This window comes from Sander lucioperca, chromosome 1 (genome assembly GCF_008315115.2).
Source record: "Sander lucioperca isolate FBNREF2018 chromosome 1, SLUC_FBN_1.2, whole genome shotgun sequence".
In the NCBI taxonomy this organism is placed as follows: Eukaryota; Metazoa; Chordata; class Actinopteri; order Perciformes; family Percidae; genus Sander; species Sander lucioperca.
The window spans coordinates 43,591,620-43,607,201 of record NC_050173.1 but is presented as its reverse complement, the minus strand read 5'-3'; the positions used below and the strand labels follow the sequence as shown (position 1 = coordinate 43,607,201).

The window sequence follows — 15,582 nt, the reverse complement described above, 5'->3', positions numbered from 1 at the left end:
TATTTACCAAAAATAGTCCAAACAAAGTGAACAAATGGATGGGAGAAATCTGTTAAGTCAATAGTGTAGTGAGTGGATGAGTGAAAATGTGCTGTGTATGGGTGTTGTTGAAACAAAACAAAGATGGTGGGACTGCCCACAAAGACCGGCTACTGCTTCGTCGTATATGCGTGGGGCTCACCAGGGCCCAGGTGTGTCCCATGCTGCTGATGATGACTCTGCAGCCCTGAAGAGTGAGAGACAACATATCAGCAGCAAATCCACAACAGGGGGGCCGTCACAGCTATGACTTTCTTTTTGAAATGGTCTATGACATACTATGAGTTTTTTTTAATTAACTTTCTTATATCATACTATACTATAACATTTGTTGTTATTATTTTATGGTGTACTATACTATGATTTCTTTATGACATACTATACTATGACTTTTTCTTACTTCTTATGACATACTATACTATGACTTTTTATGACATACTAGGACTTTTTATGACATTTCTATGACATAATATACTATAACTGTACGACATTTTTGTGACAAACTATACTATGACTTTTTATAACATATATTACTTTTATGACGTACTATACTATGACTTTTTTATGACATACTATAGTATGCATTTTTATAAAAAAATGTATGACATACTATGCTATGACTTTTTTAATGACATTTTAATGACATACTATACTATAACTGTATGACAGTTTTATGACATACTATACTATGACTTTTTATAACATACAATATATGGAATTTTTATGGAATACTATACTATGACTTTTTACGACATACTATACTATGACTTTTTCTGACTTCTTATGACATATTATACTATGACTTTTTAAGATATTTTTATGACTTACTATACTATGACTTTTTATGACTTCTTTTGACATGCTATAGGATGACTTTTTATGACATACAATATATGACATTTTTATGACATACTATAATATGACTTTTTATGACATTTTTATGACATACTATACTATGACTTTTTATGACTTCTTTTGACATACTATACTATGACTTTTTATGACTTCTTTTGACATACTATACTATGACTTTTTAAGATATTTTTATGACTTACTATACTATGACTTTTTATGACATATATTACTTTTATGATGTACTATACTATGACTTTTTTATGACATACTATTTTATGACATTTTAATGACATATGATGCTAGGACTTTTTATGACTTCTTAATGACATGTTATACTATGACTTTTTATGACTTTTATGACATACTATACTATGATTTTTTTACATTTTTATAACTTACTATACTATGGCATTTTATGACATACTATACTATGACTTTTTTGACATTTTTATAACTTGCTATACTATGACTTTTTATGACATACTATTATACTATGACTTTTTGTGCCTTTTTATGACATACTATACTATGACTTTTTATGACATACAATATTATGACTTTTTTGTGACATTTTTATTACTTACTATACTATGACTTTTTGTGACATTTTATGACTTACTCTACTATGACATTTTTATGACATATTATACTTTTTATATACTAGACTTTTTATGATTTTTTATGACAAGCTATAGTATGACTTTTTGATGACTTTTTATGACATAATACACTATGACTTTTTTATGACTTTCTATGACATTTTTATGACACTATACTATGACTTTTTATATTTTTTATGACATACTATACCATGAATTTTTATGACAAACTATACTATGACTTTTTCATGACATGCTATAATTTTTAATGACAGTATACTAGGACATTGTATACTAGGACTTTTTCTATGATTTGACAGGTAATGAATGAATGACCGTGAAGTGTTATTGGAGGGCTCAGATGAACGGCACGGACACAGATTGGTGAACAGGCTTTATTTTCAAACAAACTTCTGGTAACAAAACAAAGTTGCCGTAGGGACAACACTCCACTCTGGCTCGCAAAGCTCTCCGTTCCTTTCTCCACTCTGCTCTTGGCACCTGCCACTGCCAGCTTGTATCAATTGTTTGTGCCACTGGACCCAGCATCCCTGTGGTATTTAAGCACATGTTAGCACAGCCTGCAAGACAGATTAACAATCAGGCCAAATACTTACAGGTGTGTCGACCTACCTGTGAGCCACTGCACCCTCTCTCCACCTGCAGCGGATGACAAACCACACCAACACTGCCAAATATGACTTTTTTTTATGACATACTATATTATGACTGTTATGGCATTCTATACATTTAAATTTTTTATGGCATACTATGCTATGAATTTTTTATTTATGGCATATTATTGTATGACACTTTTTATGTTTCTTGCGAGGACCTGAGCTGGACTCACCACACAGACACCATCATCAAGACAGCGAAACAACTGCTCTTCTTCCTCACAGGCTGAGGATGTTCAACATGGATTCCAGGTCATGGATGTATACTGCCCCAGGTACACCATCGAGAGTATCATCACCTGGTATGGCAGTTGCAACACTCAACCGTAAGGCTCTATAGAGGGTGATTAAAACTGCTCAGCACATCACCAGGATGGAGCTCCCATGGAGGGCCACTACACCCAACCGTGTATGAAGAAGGCCAACAGGATTATCAGAGACCCCAATCCCCTCAGCCTACCACAAATATATATGTATTATGTCATTTTGTTATATTAACTTTGCACTATTTTATGTCTTGGATTGCCATTTCTTTTACTTTTGTGATTTTCTTTTTACACATATTTAATGAGCATTGTTGAAAGAAGCCCAAGATCTAAGATTTTCAATGACTGCTTCTCTATAATTATTGTGCACATAACATTAAATAACTTGAAACAATGACATTTATTATGACATTTATTATGGTATATGATATTATGACGTATGACATTTGTATGGCATACAATGACATTTCTTATGTTTTTTATGGCATACTACACAATAACTTTTTATGATTTTTTTATGGCCTACTATACAAGGACTTTTTAATAACATACTATACTTTGACTTTCTATGACTTTTTTTTAACACAGCCCGGCTCTTAGGCTGGACCAACAAATGGGAGACACACAGGTATACTAGCACAACAATTTATTATTTACCAAAAATTTGTCAAAACAAAATGAACAAATGGATGGGAGAAATCTGTAGTAGTAAAGTCAGTAGTGTTTTGAGTGGATGAGTGAAAATGTGCTGTGTATGGGTGTTGTTTGGCTTTGGTGGGCGAGGGTCTGCCCACAAAGACCGGCTACTGCTTCGTCGTATATGCGTGGGGCTCACCAGGGCCCAGGTGTGTCCAATGCTGCTGATGACTCTGCAGCCCTGAAGAGAGAGAGAACACATATCAGCAGCAAATCCACAACAGGGGGGCCGTCACAGACTCTCTTCTTGAAATTTTCTATGACATACTATGAGTTTTTTTATTGACCTACTTATATCATACTATACTACGACACTTTTTATTATTTTTTATGGTATACTATACTATGGCTTTTTAATGATATGCTATAAAATTACTTTTTATGACATACTATACTATGACTTTTTATGACATACTATACTATCACTTTTTTCTGACATACTATACTATGACTTTTTTTTCTGACAACTATGACTTTTTAATGACATACTATATAATGACTTTTTTATTTCAATTTGCACTATTTTTATTCAATTGTCCTTTGTTTTACTTTTAGAAATATGTAATGAGCATTGTTGAAGGGAGCATGAGATCTAAGATGGTCATTGCCACAGCTGTTTCTCTGTAATTTAAGAGAATTCAACAGGATGTCAACCTTGATGCATTTGCATCTTGAAAACTATCAAGCATGCAATGTTTACACAAACTGCTGACATTATCCATTTAAAAATACACATGATTCAGTTTTAGCATCCAGCTCCAATCCCATATCCAAAGACTGTTGACTGATATTTTAAAAGTTGACTTTCAAAACATCGACATGTGGGAAGAGTTTAGGGTGTGGGGTGCTACAGTGCCATAAAAAAATCAGGGAGTGCATCTTTGAAATATGACCTTTTAAATGAACAACCATAAACACACCAACATTAGCTAGCCAGCACTGATCTGCTCACATGTTAAAATTTATACTGTCATTGATAAATTGGAAAATCTGTGGAATTGGGCAACACGATCAAGCACCCTCAGACAAACTCTGACATGCAGCCGTTCCTCTACTTCCAAACTAAAGTTTGACCATCTCTAGACTTATACAACCCTTTCAGACACCTTTAGGTTAGCTCTGACATGCTGGAAGTCTTTGGCTGCTTTCTTTCCCTCCCGAAAAGTCGGAAAAGTTACTCAAACAAACAAACCAAATTAAAACCATATGGATGTACCTCATTACATGCAGCATAAATGGTGATTAATTAAGTAAATACTGAGTTTGCAAAGTGAAGTCCAGTCCAGCAGATGTATTGGTCCAACTGGTTCTAGTTCAAAACCACAGTGGCATCAGACAGAGTGCTGCTGCTGCCAGTTTCTCACTGTTAGGGGAATATTTACCAAAGAAGTTTGTTTGGAAAGAGTTCCTGTAACTCCACCCTGACACGGTTGTTTGCAGAATTACAGCATTAAAACATAAAATAGAGATATATAGAGATAAGTCTACTCTCAAAAACTTTTTGTAAAGAAACTTTATGAGATGGTACATACCTGGGTTCACTTTATATGCAGTAATTTTAGGAGAGCAGGTTTTAGTTAATTTTCTTTAAATAGGGCATAGTTTTTTAAATTATTAAACTGTTAAATATTAGTTATATTACTCAGGTGTAAAGCATGAAGGTATCAGAAGAAGAAAGCTAAGCGTTTGTATTATTATCTGACAGAGCAGGATGTCTTGTTTTAACTTTTTTCCTGTGTTTAGCAGAAGGTGTGGGCTGACTGTACACACATCCTGTGTGAGGCTATTGGCACAGAACATTTGACAACACCAAGGCAGCAATGACACAGTGAACTGAACCCCTGACTACATATACATATACATATACATATATATATATATATATATATATATATATATATATATATATTTACTGTATGCAACTGAGCCTTCTTAGAAAATAATTTATCAAGTAATAATCTGATTTGCATGTACAGAACATGGGTGTGGACATGATAAAAGCTACATCTGGATACCAAAATGCAATACAGTAACCTTGAAAAATACAAATGTGGCTGCACATGGTGATATTTTCATTATTCATTAAACTGTCCATTAATTACTTACTCTGTGTCAGAAAATATTACAATTTCTCAATTTCTCAAAGTGATGTCTTCATATTGCTTGTTTTGTCTGACCAACAGTCAATAGATGTTTAATCAATTTACAATGGTATAAAAGAGATGTTCAAAATGTTGTTGATAGATGTTTTTAGTTGATTGATTTTTTATCTATTGACTGCAAATGAATAGACTGTTTAAGCATTACACAATAACAGCAGTGCAGCAAAATACAAAACAACAGCCCTTCAATAAATACAGTGCTAATGAAAAATGTCAGAAAGGTGTTGATTCAATTTCAGACTGTATTCTATGATGTTTTGAAGATTGACTATATTCATACCTCGTGTGAAACATGCACAGTGGAGTGTTTGACCACCAGTGGTGCTATAGAGCAATGTTTTAATAAATTGGTTTGTATCTCGTACTCAACTGGCACACATACAATGCATTTAGCTGAGAAACACTGCCTGTAAACATAACTGTTGATCTATACTATAAAGATCCTTTGGCTCCACCTGGTTACTGAAGGTTAGACTCAACCAAATGTCCTCTTTAGAAATGTTTGTTTGGCTAAAATTCAGCTTTCTTTTTTTAATGTTTGTCCCCATCTCCCCAACCACCTGCCTCTCACTACCTTGTGGTCCCAGGTCACGAACGCAGCAGGCTAATCCCAGATTAGCCTCCCAGTGGGGCGTCGGTTCAATCCCCTTTGATGTCTAGCCGAGCCGGGCCGGGCCGGGCCACAAACCTGTGCTGATCTAAAGCCTGCGCTGGCTGCTACTGTCTGCAGTGCTCGCAAATCGAATTACAGCACAGGGCCTACGCCTGCCAACACATCAACTGTGACTATTTTTTATGCAACAGTCACTTACACAAGTGTAAGTGAGATTACAGTGGATTTCCAAACTGAAGCCCTGGCAGTCTTTGTAAACTAAACTGTGGTAAGACTGTGGTATTTCCAAAAAGCCATGAACTCTGAAAGAGGAAAGGGGAGCTTCTGAAACGCTTTGGTAAAATGTTCCTCAAACTTAGACTGCACATACACAGTGGCCTGAAGTGACAATTTTCAACATATCTAAGAGTGGAAGAAATGCTTATGGCAGACACACATCTGTCCCAAATCAAAAACTTCAGAGAGGCAGAGAGGAAGTGGTGAAACTGACCAAGAAAGCACAATGTCGCCTCAGTGGAATAATTTCTCTTTAAAGGCTAAAATACCTACAAAATAAAAGTCAGTGACCTGAAGCGGTCTGTGTGCAAGGATTCATACACACATGGTGGGGATATAAATGCAAAATCCAGGTCAACTGCAAAGAAAAACAAAAACCCTGTGGATCACCTCAGACTGAGGCTGATGTTTTTATTCCTGACATTATTAATTTCCTCTGTTCTGATTTATTCAAAAAGTCTGAGATTCAAACCGTCATAAAGTCTAGTGTCACAGTCCAAATTTTTTGATTTAAAGTTTTATACACATGGTAACAATATCAACAGAACCGCAAAAACGCACAAATGTGGGTTGTTCTCATTTACATTTCCCCTCCAGACGTCTCAAATTGAGTTTGGAATTTAAACATATTTAATATTTTTTATAATCTTTAATCTTGGTTTTCGGAAAACATAGATACAGAGTGGGGGTTTCTGGCACAACTTCATCTAAGTCTAAGGTGCATGGAGAGGGGAAAGAAGTCTTAAGAGGTCAAAACTCCAGCAACACTTGTAGTAGAACAACTTTAGGTTACACTTTACTTGAAGGTATCTACATAAGAGTGACATGACACTGTCATGACGTTAGGGTTAGGGTTCATGTGTCATGTGTTCATGACAGTGTCATGTCACTCTTATGTAGATACCTTCAAGTAAAGTGTTACCCAACTTTATTGTAAGACTGAGGTGTTTCATCAGAGTCATCATGAAATACATTACAAACAGAATTTAGAATCGGGTAGGTTCACAAGTACCCAATTCTAAAAATGTTGTCATTTACAGTTTAGATTAATTTGTCTTAGTTCATTTTTCATGCTGCCATTTAGATCCTGTCACTAAATCCTGCTGTCCTTACTCATCTTGAGTTGTCTTTCATTTGTTTGGAGTTTGCAGTCAGATATAGATAGAGCTTCTCCTATTTTTGTGGTTTATGGTGTTTTATTGCATTACTGCAAATTATAATAAAAAAAACCTCAAACTACTCTAGTATTTTTTCTGCAAACACACACTTCACAGGTTACTAGTTTAAAAGAATTGGAAAAACATTGAAAAGGAGGATCTTTGGACACGTTAAAATAAAGGGTAACACTATACTTGAAGGTATCTACATAAGAGAACATGACACTGGCATGAACACATGATGATGTACCCTAACCCTAACCCTAATCATAACGTCATGACGTGTTCATGACACCTTCATGACAGTGTCATGCCACTGTTATGTAGATACCTTCAAGTAAAGTGTAACCTAAAGTTGTTCTATATACTACAAGTGTTGCTGGAGTTTTGACCTCTTAAGACTTCTTTCCCCTCTCCATGCACCTTAGTCATGACACATGAACCCACTTGTCACAAAAACCGAATGACACTTAACTAAAGAAGCGTTATGTCATAAATGTTAAATTAAACTTGTTTATAATGTTTATGACACGTTCATGACAGTGTCATGCCACTCTTATGTAGATACCTTCAAGTAAAGTTTAACCAAATAAAGCACCAAAAGAAGTTAAATGTCCACAATGATTATAATTACTGTCTTTATCCTTTTGAAAATTAATGTAGAATTTTCTGTACAAAGAGTCAAAGTAGATGAGCACAGACTTGGCTGGGATGTTGAAGCAGGCTCAGGTGGACAGGACGTTGTTTCGGCTCCACTCTGGTTCTCGTGGAGGGATGTAGTCCGTGGAAAGCTGTTTTGGTGTCGCCAGCATTTCAACACGAGCACTCGCTGTGGCTCTCCTCGCTGCCTTTGACACCTGGATTCAGACGTTTACAGTACAAAGTTTGAGTACTGACAGGAACACCGTCCTCAAACTCATGTCTTAAAATATGTTATTCATGTTGCAACTCAGCTGCTGTTCAAGCAAAGGATCTTTTGTCATTACACATTTGTTTCATCTATCAAAATAGGAGCCAGACTGCAAAACTGGAGGACAGCGAGCCCAATACACATCTGGCAGTGGCGTGTAAGCAAACGATGCATCCAATAGTCATTTGGATGATGACAATGAGTGGAAAATTCCACAATTAATTGAAAGAACTATATCATGTGAAACCAACTCCACAGTTTATGACGGAGAGCTGGTTCAAACAGCTGGAAAATATTTTAATTGATTGTGTGATGTCAAACATACAGACGAGTGAATACTGTTCTTGCTTTGTTGAAATGTTTGGTCCCATCTCAGACTATTTTTTTTTTAAAAAGAATGTACAAGACTTTCTGGCAAAAAAATTGCACCAATAAATAATAAGATGATTTATCAGTTGGTGCTCTTACACTTACAGTCCAGATTGATTCCACCGGGCGTCCGAGCTTGTGACAGATGTTGCTCTGCTTCAGTCTGGGCAGCGACAGCTGGACCAGTCGTTGAGAGATTTGAGCCGTCTTGGAAGCGAAAGAAACGATGGACGCAACGCTCTATGGAACACAAACAGAAGGAGGATATATCACAATTCATACTATTATCTAGTCAAGTCTAGTCTATTTATATAGCCCAATATCACATAAAATCCCATTTCAAGCGTTCATTATTCCTGACATTTATAACCAAAGGCATTTAAAGATAAGATAAACCTTTATTGGTTGCCAGAGAGGAAATTTAGTTTTTAGCAAAAGGACAGCATTAGGACAGATAAATAGAGAGAGTAAAATAAGTAAATAGGAGGTATATAAAAATAATATGTACTGCAATATAATACACTTTCTGGAAATTCAATGTGTAAGTTTATATAATGAAAATAATCAGAGAATGTGTTTTTAGCTAAATACCTGAAAATAAAGGTACAGCTCTCATTGATTATTATATATAGTGGTTGAAGAAGTATACAGATCCTTTACTTACAGTAAGTAAAAATACTAATACTACACTGTAAAAATAACTACGAACAAGTAAAAGTCCTGCATTGTAAATGTTACTTAAGTAAAAGTATGTAAGTATCATCAGGATAATGTACTTAAAGTATTAAAAAGTAAAAGTACTCAATGCAGAAACATCCATACAATTTAGAAACTGGAAACGGTCAAAACAGTTCTGTCAATCAACTAAGTGATTAATCATGTAATCATTTCAGCTGGACTTGTAGGCTGTTATATTAAGTTTAATTCATAATAACTAGTAACTAAAGCTGTCAGATTAATGTAGTAGAGTAAAAAGTACAATATCTCCCTCTGAAATGTAGGGGAGTAGAAGTAGAAAGTGGCATGAAAAGAAAAGACAGAACAACAATGCTGATGCAACTTGTCAGCCGACATATATCTATTAGCATTGCCCGTGCAGGTTTTCTCAGTGTATTTATGAGTGCTTTAGGATCTTACCTCTCTGTTGCCCAGGAAGTGTGGATGGATCAGTTTGGGGTTGGAGAGTTGCAGCAGTCGCGGTGTGATCACAGCAGTCTTCACGCTGGGATCGACGTGCCAAATAGGACAGTTCTTCTCACACTGAGGTGTGTGAGGAGGCCTGTGGGACCAGCAGAACGACATTAAACTGCTGCTAGGAATATGCTGCTAGGAATAATCATCTGAAAAAATCTAAAATGTTTCTTATTGAGCTGTAATTGTCCAACAAATAAATGAATGGCTGTTTTCTTCTAGAATTAGTACTCTTTTTCATGCTTTTCTTGTAATATCACATCTTTATTCTAAAAAAAACCCTCTCCGTTTTTTTTTCCTAAAATCTGAGTGATGGAAGTACATCTGTGGTAAATATTCTATACATATAATCCGCTTAATCCTGGAGCTTTCAACTGTATCCTGTAGATGGGCCAGAATAAGACGGTTTCTGAATACACTGGAAAGCTGAAAGAATATAGCCACAATAAGCGGACCTTACGTTTAAAGTATTAACCCCAGATGGGGGGTCCTTGAGGCATAGTGGCTGCATTAGATGCAACGTTCCTGGTTTGTTTCTAGCTGGGGATCTTTCGTACCCCTCTCTGTCCCACTATCTGATAAAGGCAAAATACCAAAAACATGAATCTCAACACTTTAAACAAGTTTCAACATTCGTTTTTAAGAAAAACAAGACTTCAAGACAAGACACCAAACTAAATGCCTTTTCTAAGATGCATTTTCATAAAATAAATGCATGATGTAACTGACACAGTTTCTTAAAGTGCTCATATTATGCTCATTTTCAGGTTCATAACTGTATTTAGAGGTTATATCAGAATAGGTTTACATGGTTTAATTTTCAAAAAACACTATATTTTAGTTGTACTGCACATTGCTGCAGCTCCTCTTTTCACCCTGTGTGTTGAGCTCTCTGTTTTAACTACAGAGTGAGGCATCGCATTTCTATTCTATCTTTGTTGGGAGTCGCAGTCATGTGCAGTAGCTAGGTAAGGACTACTAGCTAATCAGAAGCAGAGTATGAGGGCGTGCCATGCTAGCAGCTAGGCGAGCATTATAACGTGTGTTCCAAAGTGACCATGTTTGTCTCTGAAGTAAAGGCTGGACTACAATAGAGCTGTTTGGAGCAGTTTGTGAACAGTGTTTTCTGTTGGAGATGGTAAGTCCCTTTGGGGTGGACTTTGGGCTTTTTCGCTTTGTAAACCTATAACGTGCACAAAAAGATATAGAACAGAATAAAGGAAAGGGAAAAAGCATAATATGAGCACTTTAAAGATTGGCTGAAACTCCCTGTAACAGAGCAGCTGCAGACTGCAACACTATTATCTTTAACAGAAGGCTGGTACTTCAGTATTTGAGTAGCCTACATTATTTGACTACACACATTATTCACAATACAGCAAGTGACTTAAGTTATACGTAAGGACACGTCTTTCACTACAGTAATCATTTTACCAGGTTAGACATTTTTATTCCTCAGTAGCACGTATGTGTCATTTTAAAAGAAAAAGTATTTTATTTTGATCTGCCACATGCTGCTTTGTGTTTTTTTTTTTTTACCTTTTAATGTTTGTTTTTTTGGAGCAACAAGATGAGAGGATTAAGTTTCAACAGATGGTGATGATTATTTTTTTTGTGTAGGGAATTAAAAACAGCTATCAAAGTAATGTCTACTATTTAAAACACAAAAGCACGTATTCATTTAGTGTATTGAATTCAGAATGTAAACACTGTATAAATCTCTCAACATGTTCTGCTGCTGTGTTCAGGATTTTTTTTAAAGACTTCCGCGGCTGTCTGCGAGCGTCCCAGGGGTCCTGAACTTTGGACAATAAGCTATTGTCTCCGCTCCTCGTTCTCCCACAGTCTGACACTGAAATAACAGATGTCCAATCGTTGCCTTCCTCACACAGCATGGAGACGTGAGTGTTGGAGCAGAGCCTCTGCTTTTCATTTTTAACTATATGATATATTATATTCTGCAGCGATTACATTCTAGACTTTGGTTCGTATGTGGACCCCCCCTGAGGGAGAAGAAAAATTTAGAGTTTTGAAGTCACAAATCTGCCCAAAGAAAACGACGATATGAAGGTCTACTGAAGAGCTGGATGTGGAAATAATCTCTAAAATAGAAACCTGATGCTGGAGCACATACTGTACATATTTCTAACACTGAAGCAGCGATGAGTTGTTTGATATGGTGAATGTTTCCAAATGGTTGCTATCAGTGGAGAAAAGATAATAATCAAAATACACAACTTTAAACTTATTTAACTACTGCTGACTAACACCATACTCTACTTAGGTAGCCTTAGTTACATTTAGGGCTGCAACATCTCGTTTTGTGTGATTAAAGAGTCCAAAAATATTCTATATATTCTATTTACAATTATATAAAACATAGGAAAGCAGAAAATCCTCACATTTTTGGCTCTCCACCCCTTAAAACAAGCAATGTCTACTTGTGGTTATAGCTTTCAACCAAAGAATGTTTTTCCTTCTTAGATTGTTTTCTTAAAATTATTTCTAGAGGCCTGCAGTGGTGAAAGTAATCAGTATTTCCTAAGAAAGAAGAAAAAGAGAAAAGTCAGAAAAATATGGACCTCATTTTGTGGAACAGAAATCATTTTTAAATCATCTTGTCTCATATTTATGGTTTCACCCCAAGACTGGGAACCACTGTCTCAAACAATCACTCGATTCTCAAAAGCCATTTTCTGACAAATGACTAATCGCGGTGCGCCCTGTTAGCTCACCTGGTTGAGCATGCGCCCCATATACCAAGGCTCAGTCCTTACCGCAGCGGCCAGGGTTCGATTCTGACACGTGGCCCTTTGCTGCATGCCCCCCCCCCCCCCCTCTCTCTCTCTCTCCCCCTTTCCTGTCTACAGCTGTCCTATCTGTTAAAGACAAACATTTGTTTATTATAAAGGCATAAAAATGCCTGTAAAATACGTGGTTATATATAACCTGGATGTCTAAAAACTATATTTTAATTCAATATAGCCTAGTTATTATCTAGGCATCTAGATGTCTTTTGGCCTGCAAATTACCAAAACACAACTCCAACATAACTTAGCAGGTAATACTGTTTTGTAGCTCTGAAGCTGCCACTTAGATAATGGGCTTTCAAATAAACAAAACATCACAACACTAATTTGGCCTGGGTTTGCTTGGTTCAGTTCCACTTGTCCTCACTTTACTGGTTGTGTTTGATGTCTAATGAGGCTTTTACCCTGCTTCCTGGGAGCTGCAGCTCCTGGTTTTGGGTGTTGACAAGCGGACAATGTGCTCGTACTGGGATGCCTTGGAGGAAGGACGTCGGGTCTTCCTGGAGAAGCTCACCTCCTCCTCCTTCTCCTTCCTGCAGGAAAATGCAAGCTATTACCACATCCATTATATGTTGTGTTGTGTGTCTGGGACAAATGAATGTCTTGAGCCAGAAGTTAGGAGGAGGAGGGCAGATACAGAACAATGGATGAATGTCTGGCTGGCTGATGACTCACTCTGACATCTCTCCATTTGTGCATGAATAGGTCCTGAGCGTGTGTGTATTTCAGGCCTGTGTGTAGTGATTTCTAACAAACAGAGTGTAAATTGTAATTTCCCCACTGGGGATCAATAAACAGTATAAATTATTATTATTATTGTTTAAGTCATTTTTCAAGTAAAAAAATACCCAACATTCACTGGTTCAAGCTTCCCAATCATGTTGATTTTCCACTTTTCTCTGTTTTATTAGCATTGCAAACTGAATCTCTTTGTGTTTTGCACTGTTGGTTGGACACAACAAACCTTTCTGAAGAAGTCAGCTGTGGGTTTAAGAAACTGCGGTAGGCATTTTTTCTTACCATTTCATAAATCAAAAGATGAATTGATCTGCAGATTAATCTTCCGATTAATCCATAATGAAAATAATCATTAGTTGCAGCCCAGCTGCCGTACTCTACATTTTGCCACACTATTGATACTGAGGTATACTGATACTTGATTTATACTGAGGTATTGGATTTTCTGGAGAATGACCAGAAAGTCTGCCAGATAATCAGATTAGAAATGAACACAATGGACCAGACTGCAGAGTAATGCGATTAGATGTGGAACAGCAGTGTAATTATCAGAAGCAACAGAATACATGTATCACAATCTAGATTTAGTAGTAGAGATAGGGTGAGAATTTCAGTCATCCGTGAGGAACTCGGAGTAGGACCGCTGCTCCTTTGCGTTGAAAGGAGCCAGCTGAGGTGGTACGGGCATCTGGTAAGGATGCCCCCTGGGCACCTCCCTACGGAGGTGTTCCAGGCACGTCCAGCTGGAAGGAGGTGAGAGATTATATCCCCAGCCTTGCTTAGGAACGCCTCTGGATCCCCCCAGAGAGAGCTGGTTAATGTGGCTAGGGGAAAGGGGATGTTTGGGGTCCCCTGCTGGGGCTGCTGCCTGACACCGGATAAGCTTGGATTGAAAATGATTGATGAGTGAGAGAGTAAATTCAGTATTCATCTAATCAATACAAAAAACAAGCCAATATATACACACTGTATTCAGCAGCCTAAATCAACAGATACACCTCAAAAGTGCTCAGGAAAGCCTTAACACCTTGATGATGCTTCAATTTGAACATTGTGATTTTTTTGTCGAAGGGCGTCGCTGTGGCGACATGGCGTTTTTTTTTTGTAATATACAGTGTGGGCACAGCAGGGCGGCAAATTTTGATGTTCCCTCGCCAAACAACATCTGGTTTGTAACTAGCCTGTACATTGTTGTTAGAAAAATTATGCTTAGAACGGTTTTGCTTCAGTTTCTTTGTTAAACCATTTGCATCCAAACTGCTGTTTTAGTATTTCTGTTTTAGTATTTCTGTCTTTCATGTGTTAATCATGAAAGCTGAGTGACCTTGCAAAGAGCACAGGATGTATCCCTGAGGGCCTGACCAGAGATAAGAAGAAAAGCTACTGATTGCATGAACCGAATAACTAACTTGACTCCTTTAAAAAAAGTTGTGAACAATCTTCACTTTCTGTACTTATGCTGTGAGTGCTGTAAACTGACTCTACTTGCTGCAAGTAAACAAACTTTTAAGAGAACTCCAGTGATTTTGTCCATTCTTTGATAAATAATTATCCTAACAATTGTCCAATCTGCTCCAAACTGCTCAGGCTTTATAAGGGTCCCGGCCTGAAGACAAGTATCCCTCACAGCTGGTCCACACTGAATCTCTGATGAACATCCTGCTTTGAACCAAAGCAGCAGGTTGTTTGTTGCCATCTTCAATTACAGTAAATTGCTATTATTCGTTCTGGGAGCTGCACTTCCTGTGTGGGCTTCTGATTGAATTACAATGCATGTCACTGAGCTTTTAATGTGACAGCTGAGGCGGGGGGGGGGGGGGGAAACAACAAACAATGTCAAAATAAAAGCCTCTGGAGCTGCCATCACAGCTTCTCATCCACTAATTGATCCCGACAGCTCTCAGGGGTGATCACCTCTGATCGGGATGCAACTGGCATCAGTCCTGAACATCACTTTGCACTTTCTGAATCATGTCTGTGCCAAAGAGCATCCAAGGGACTTGGAAGTCATTACCCCTTCAGCTTTGCAAACATTTCCCCAAACATGTCGATGCAGCACAGCGTAAAAAGGCTTGTATACAGTCCTCTGGAGGATGAACACAAACAACCCACCCTTCCTCCCTCCCTCTCATGCCTTTTTGATAAGAGTCATCAATAATGTTCGGGGTGCAGACAGGCTACAGTTACCTCCGGTGGTCCTCCCTTGCTGAGGTGTCTCTTTTGT

At 37.3% G+C, this 15,582-nt stretch overlaps 1 protein-coding gene across 1 annotated transcript in view; it reads right to left on the bottom strand.

The window, feature by feature from the left end:
* LOC116062494 overlaps nucleotides 1-15,582 on the bottom strand; it is a 19,250-nt gene continuing 3,668 nt past the window's right edge. Inside the window, exons 4-9 of the mRNA XM_031317194.2 lie at nucleotides 15,546-15,582; nucleotides 13,025-13,153; nucleotides 9,757-9,898; nucleotides 8,725-8,859; nucleotides 8,043-8,197; nucleotides 1-226 (exon numbers count right to left, since the gene is read on the bottom strand). The exon at nucleotides 15,546-15,582 is cut by the window's right edge and continues 98 nt beyond it. Coding sequence (XP_031173054.1) covers nucleotides 8,066-8,197; nucleotides 8,725-8,859; nucleotides 9,757-9,898; nucleotides 13,025-13,153; nucleotides 15,546-15,582 — 575 coding nt within the window. The 3' untranslated portion in view covers nucleotides 1-226; nucleotides 8,043-8,065. The remainder of the gene's footprint in view (nucleotides 227-8,042; nucleotides 8,198-8,724; nucleotides 8,860-9,756; nucleotides 9,899-13,024; nucleotides 13,154-15,545) is intronic.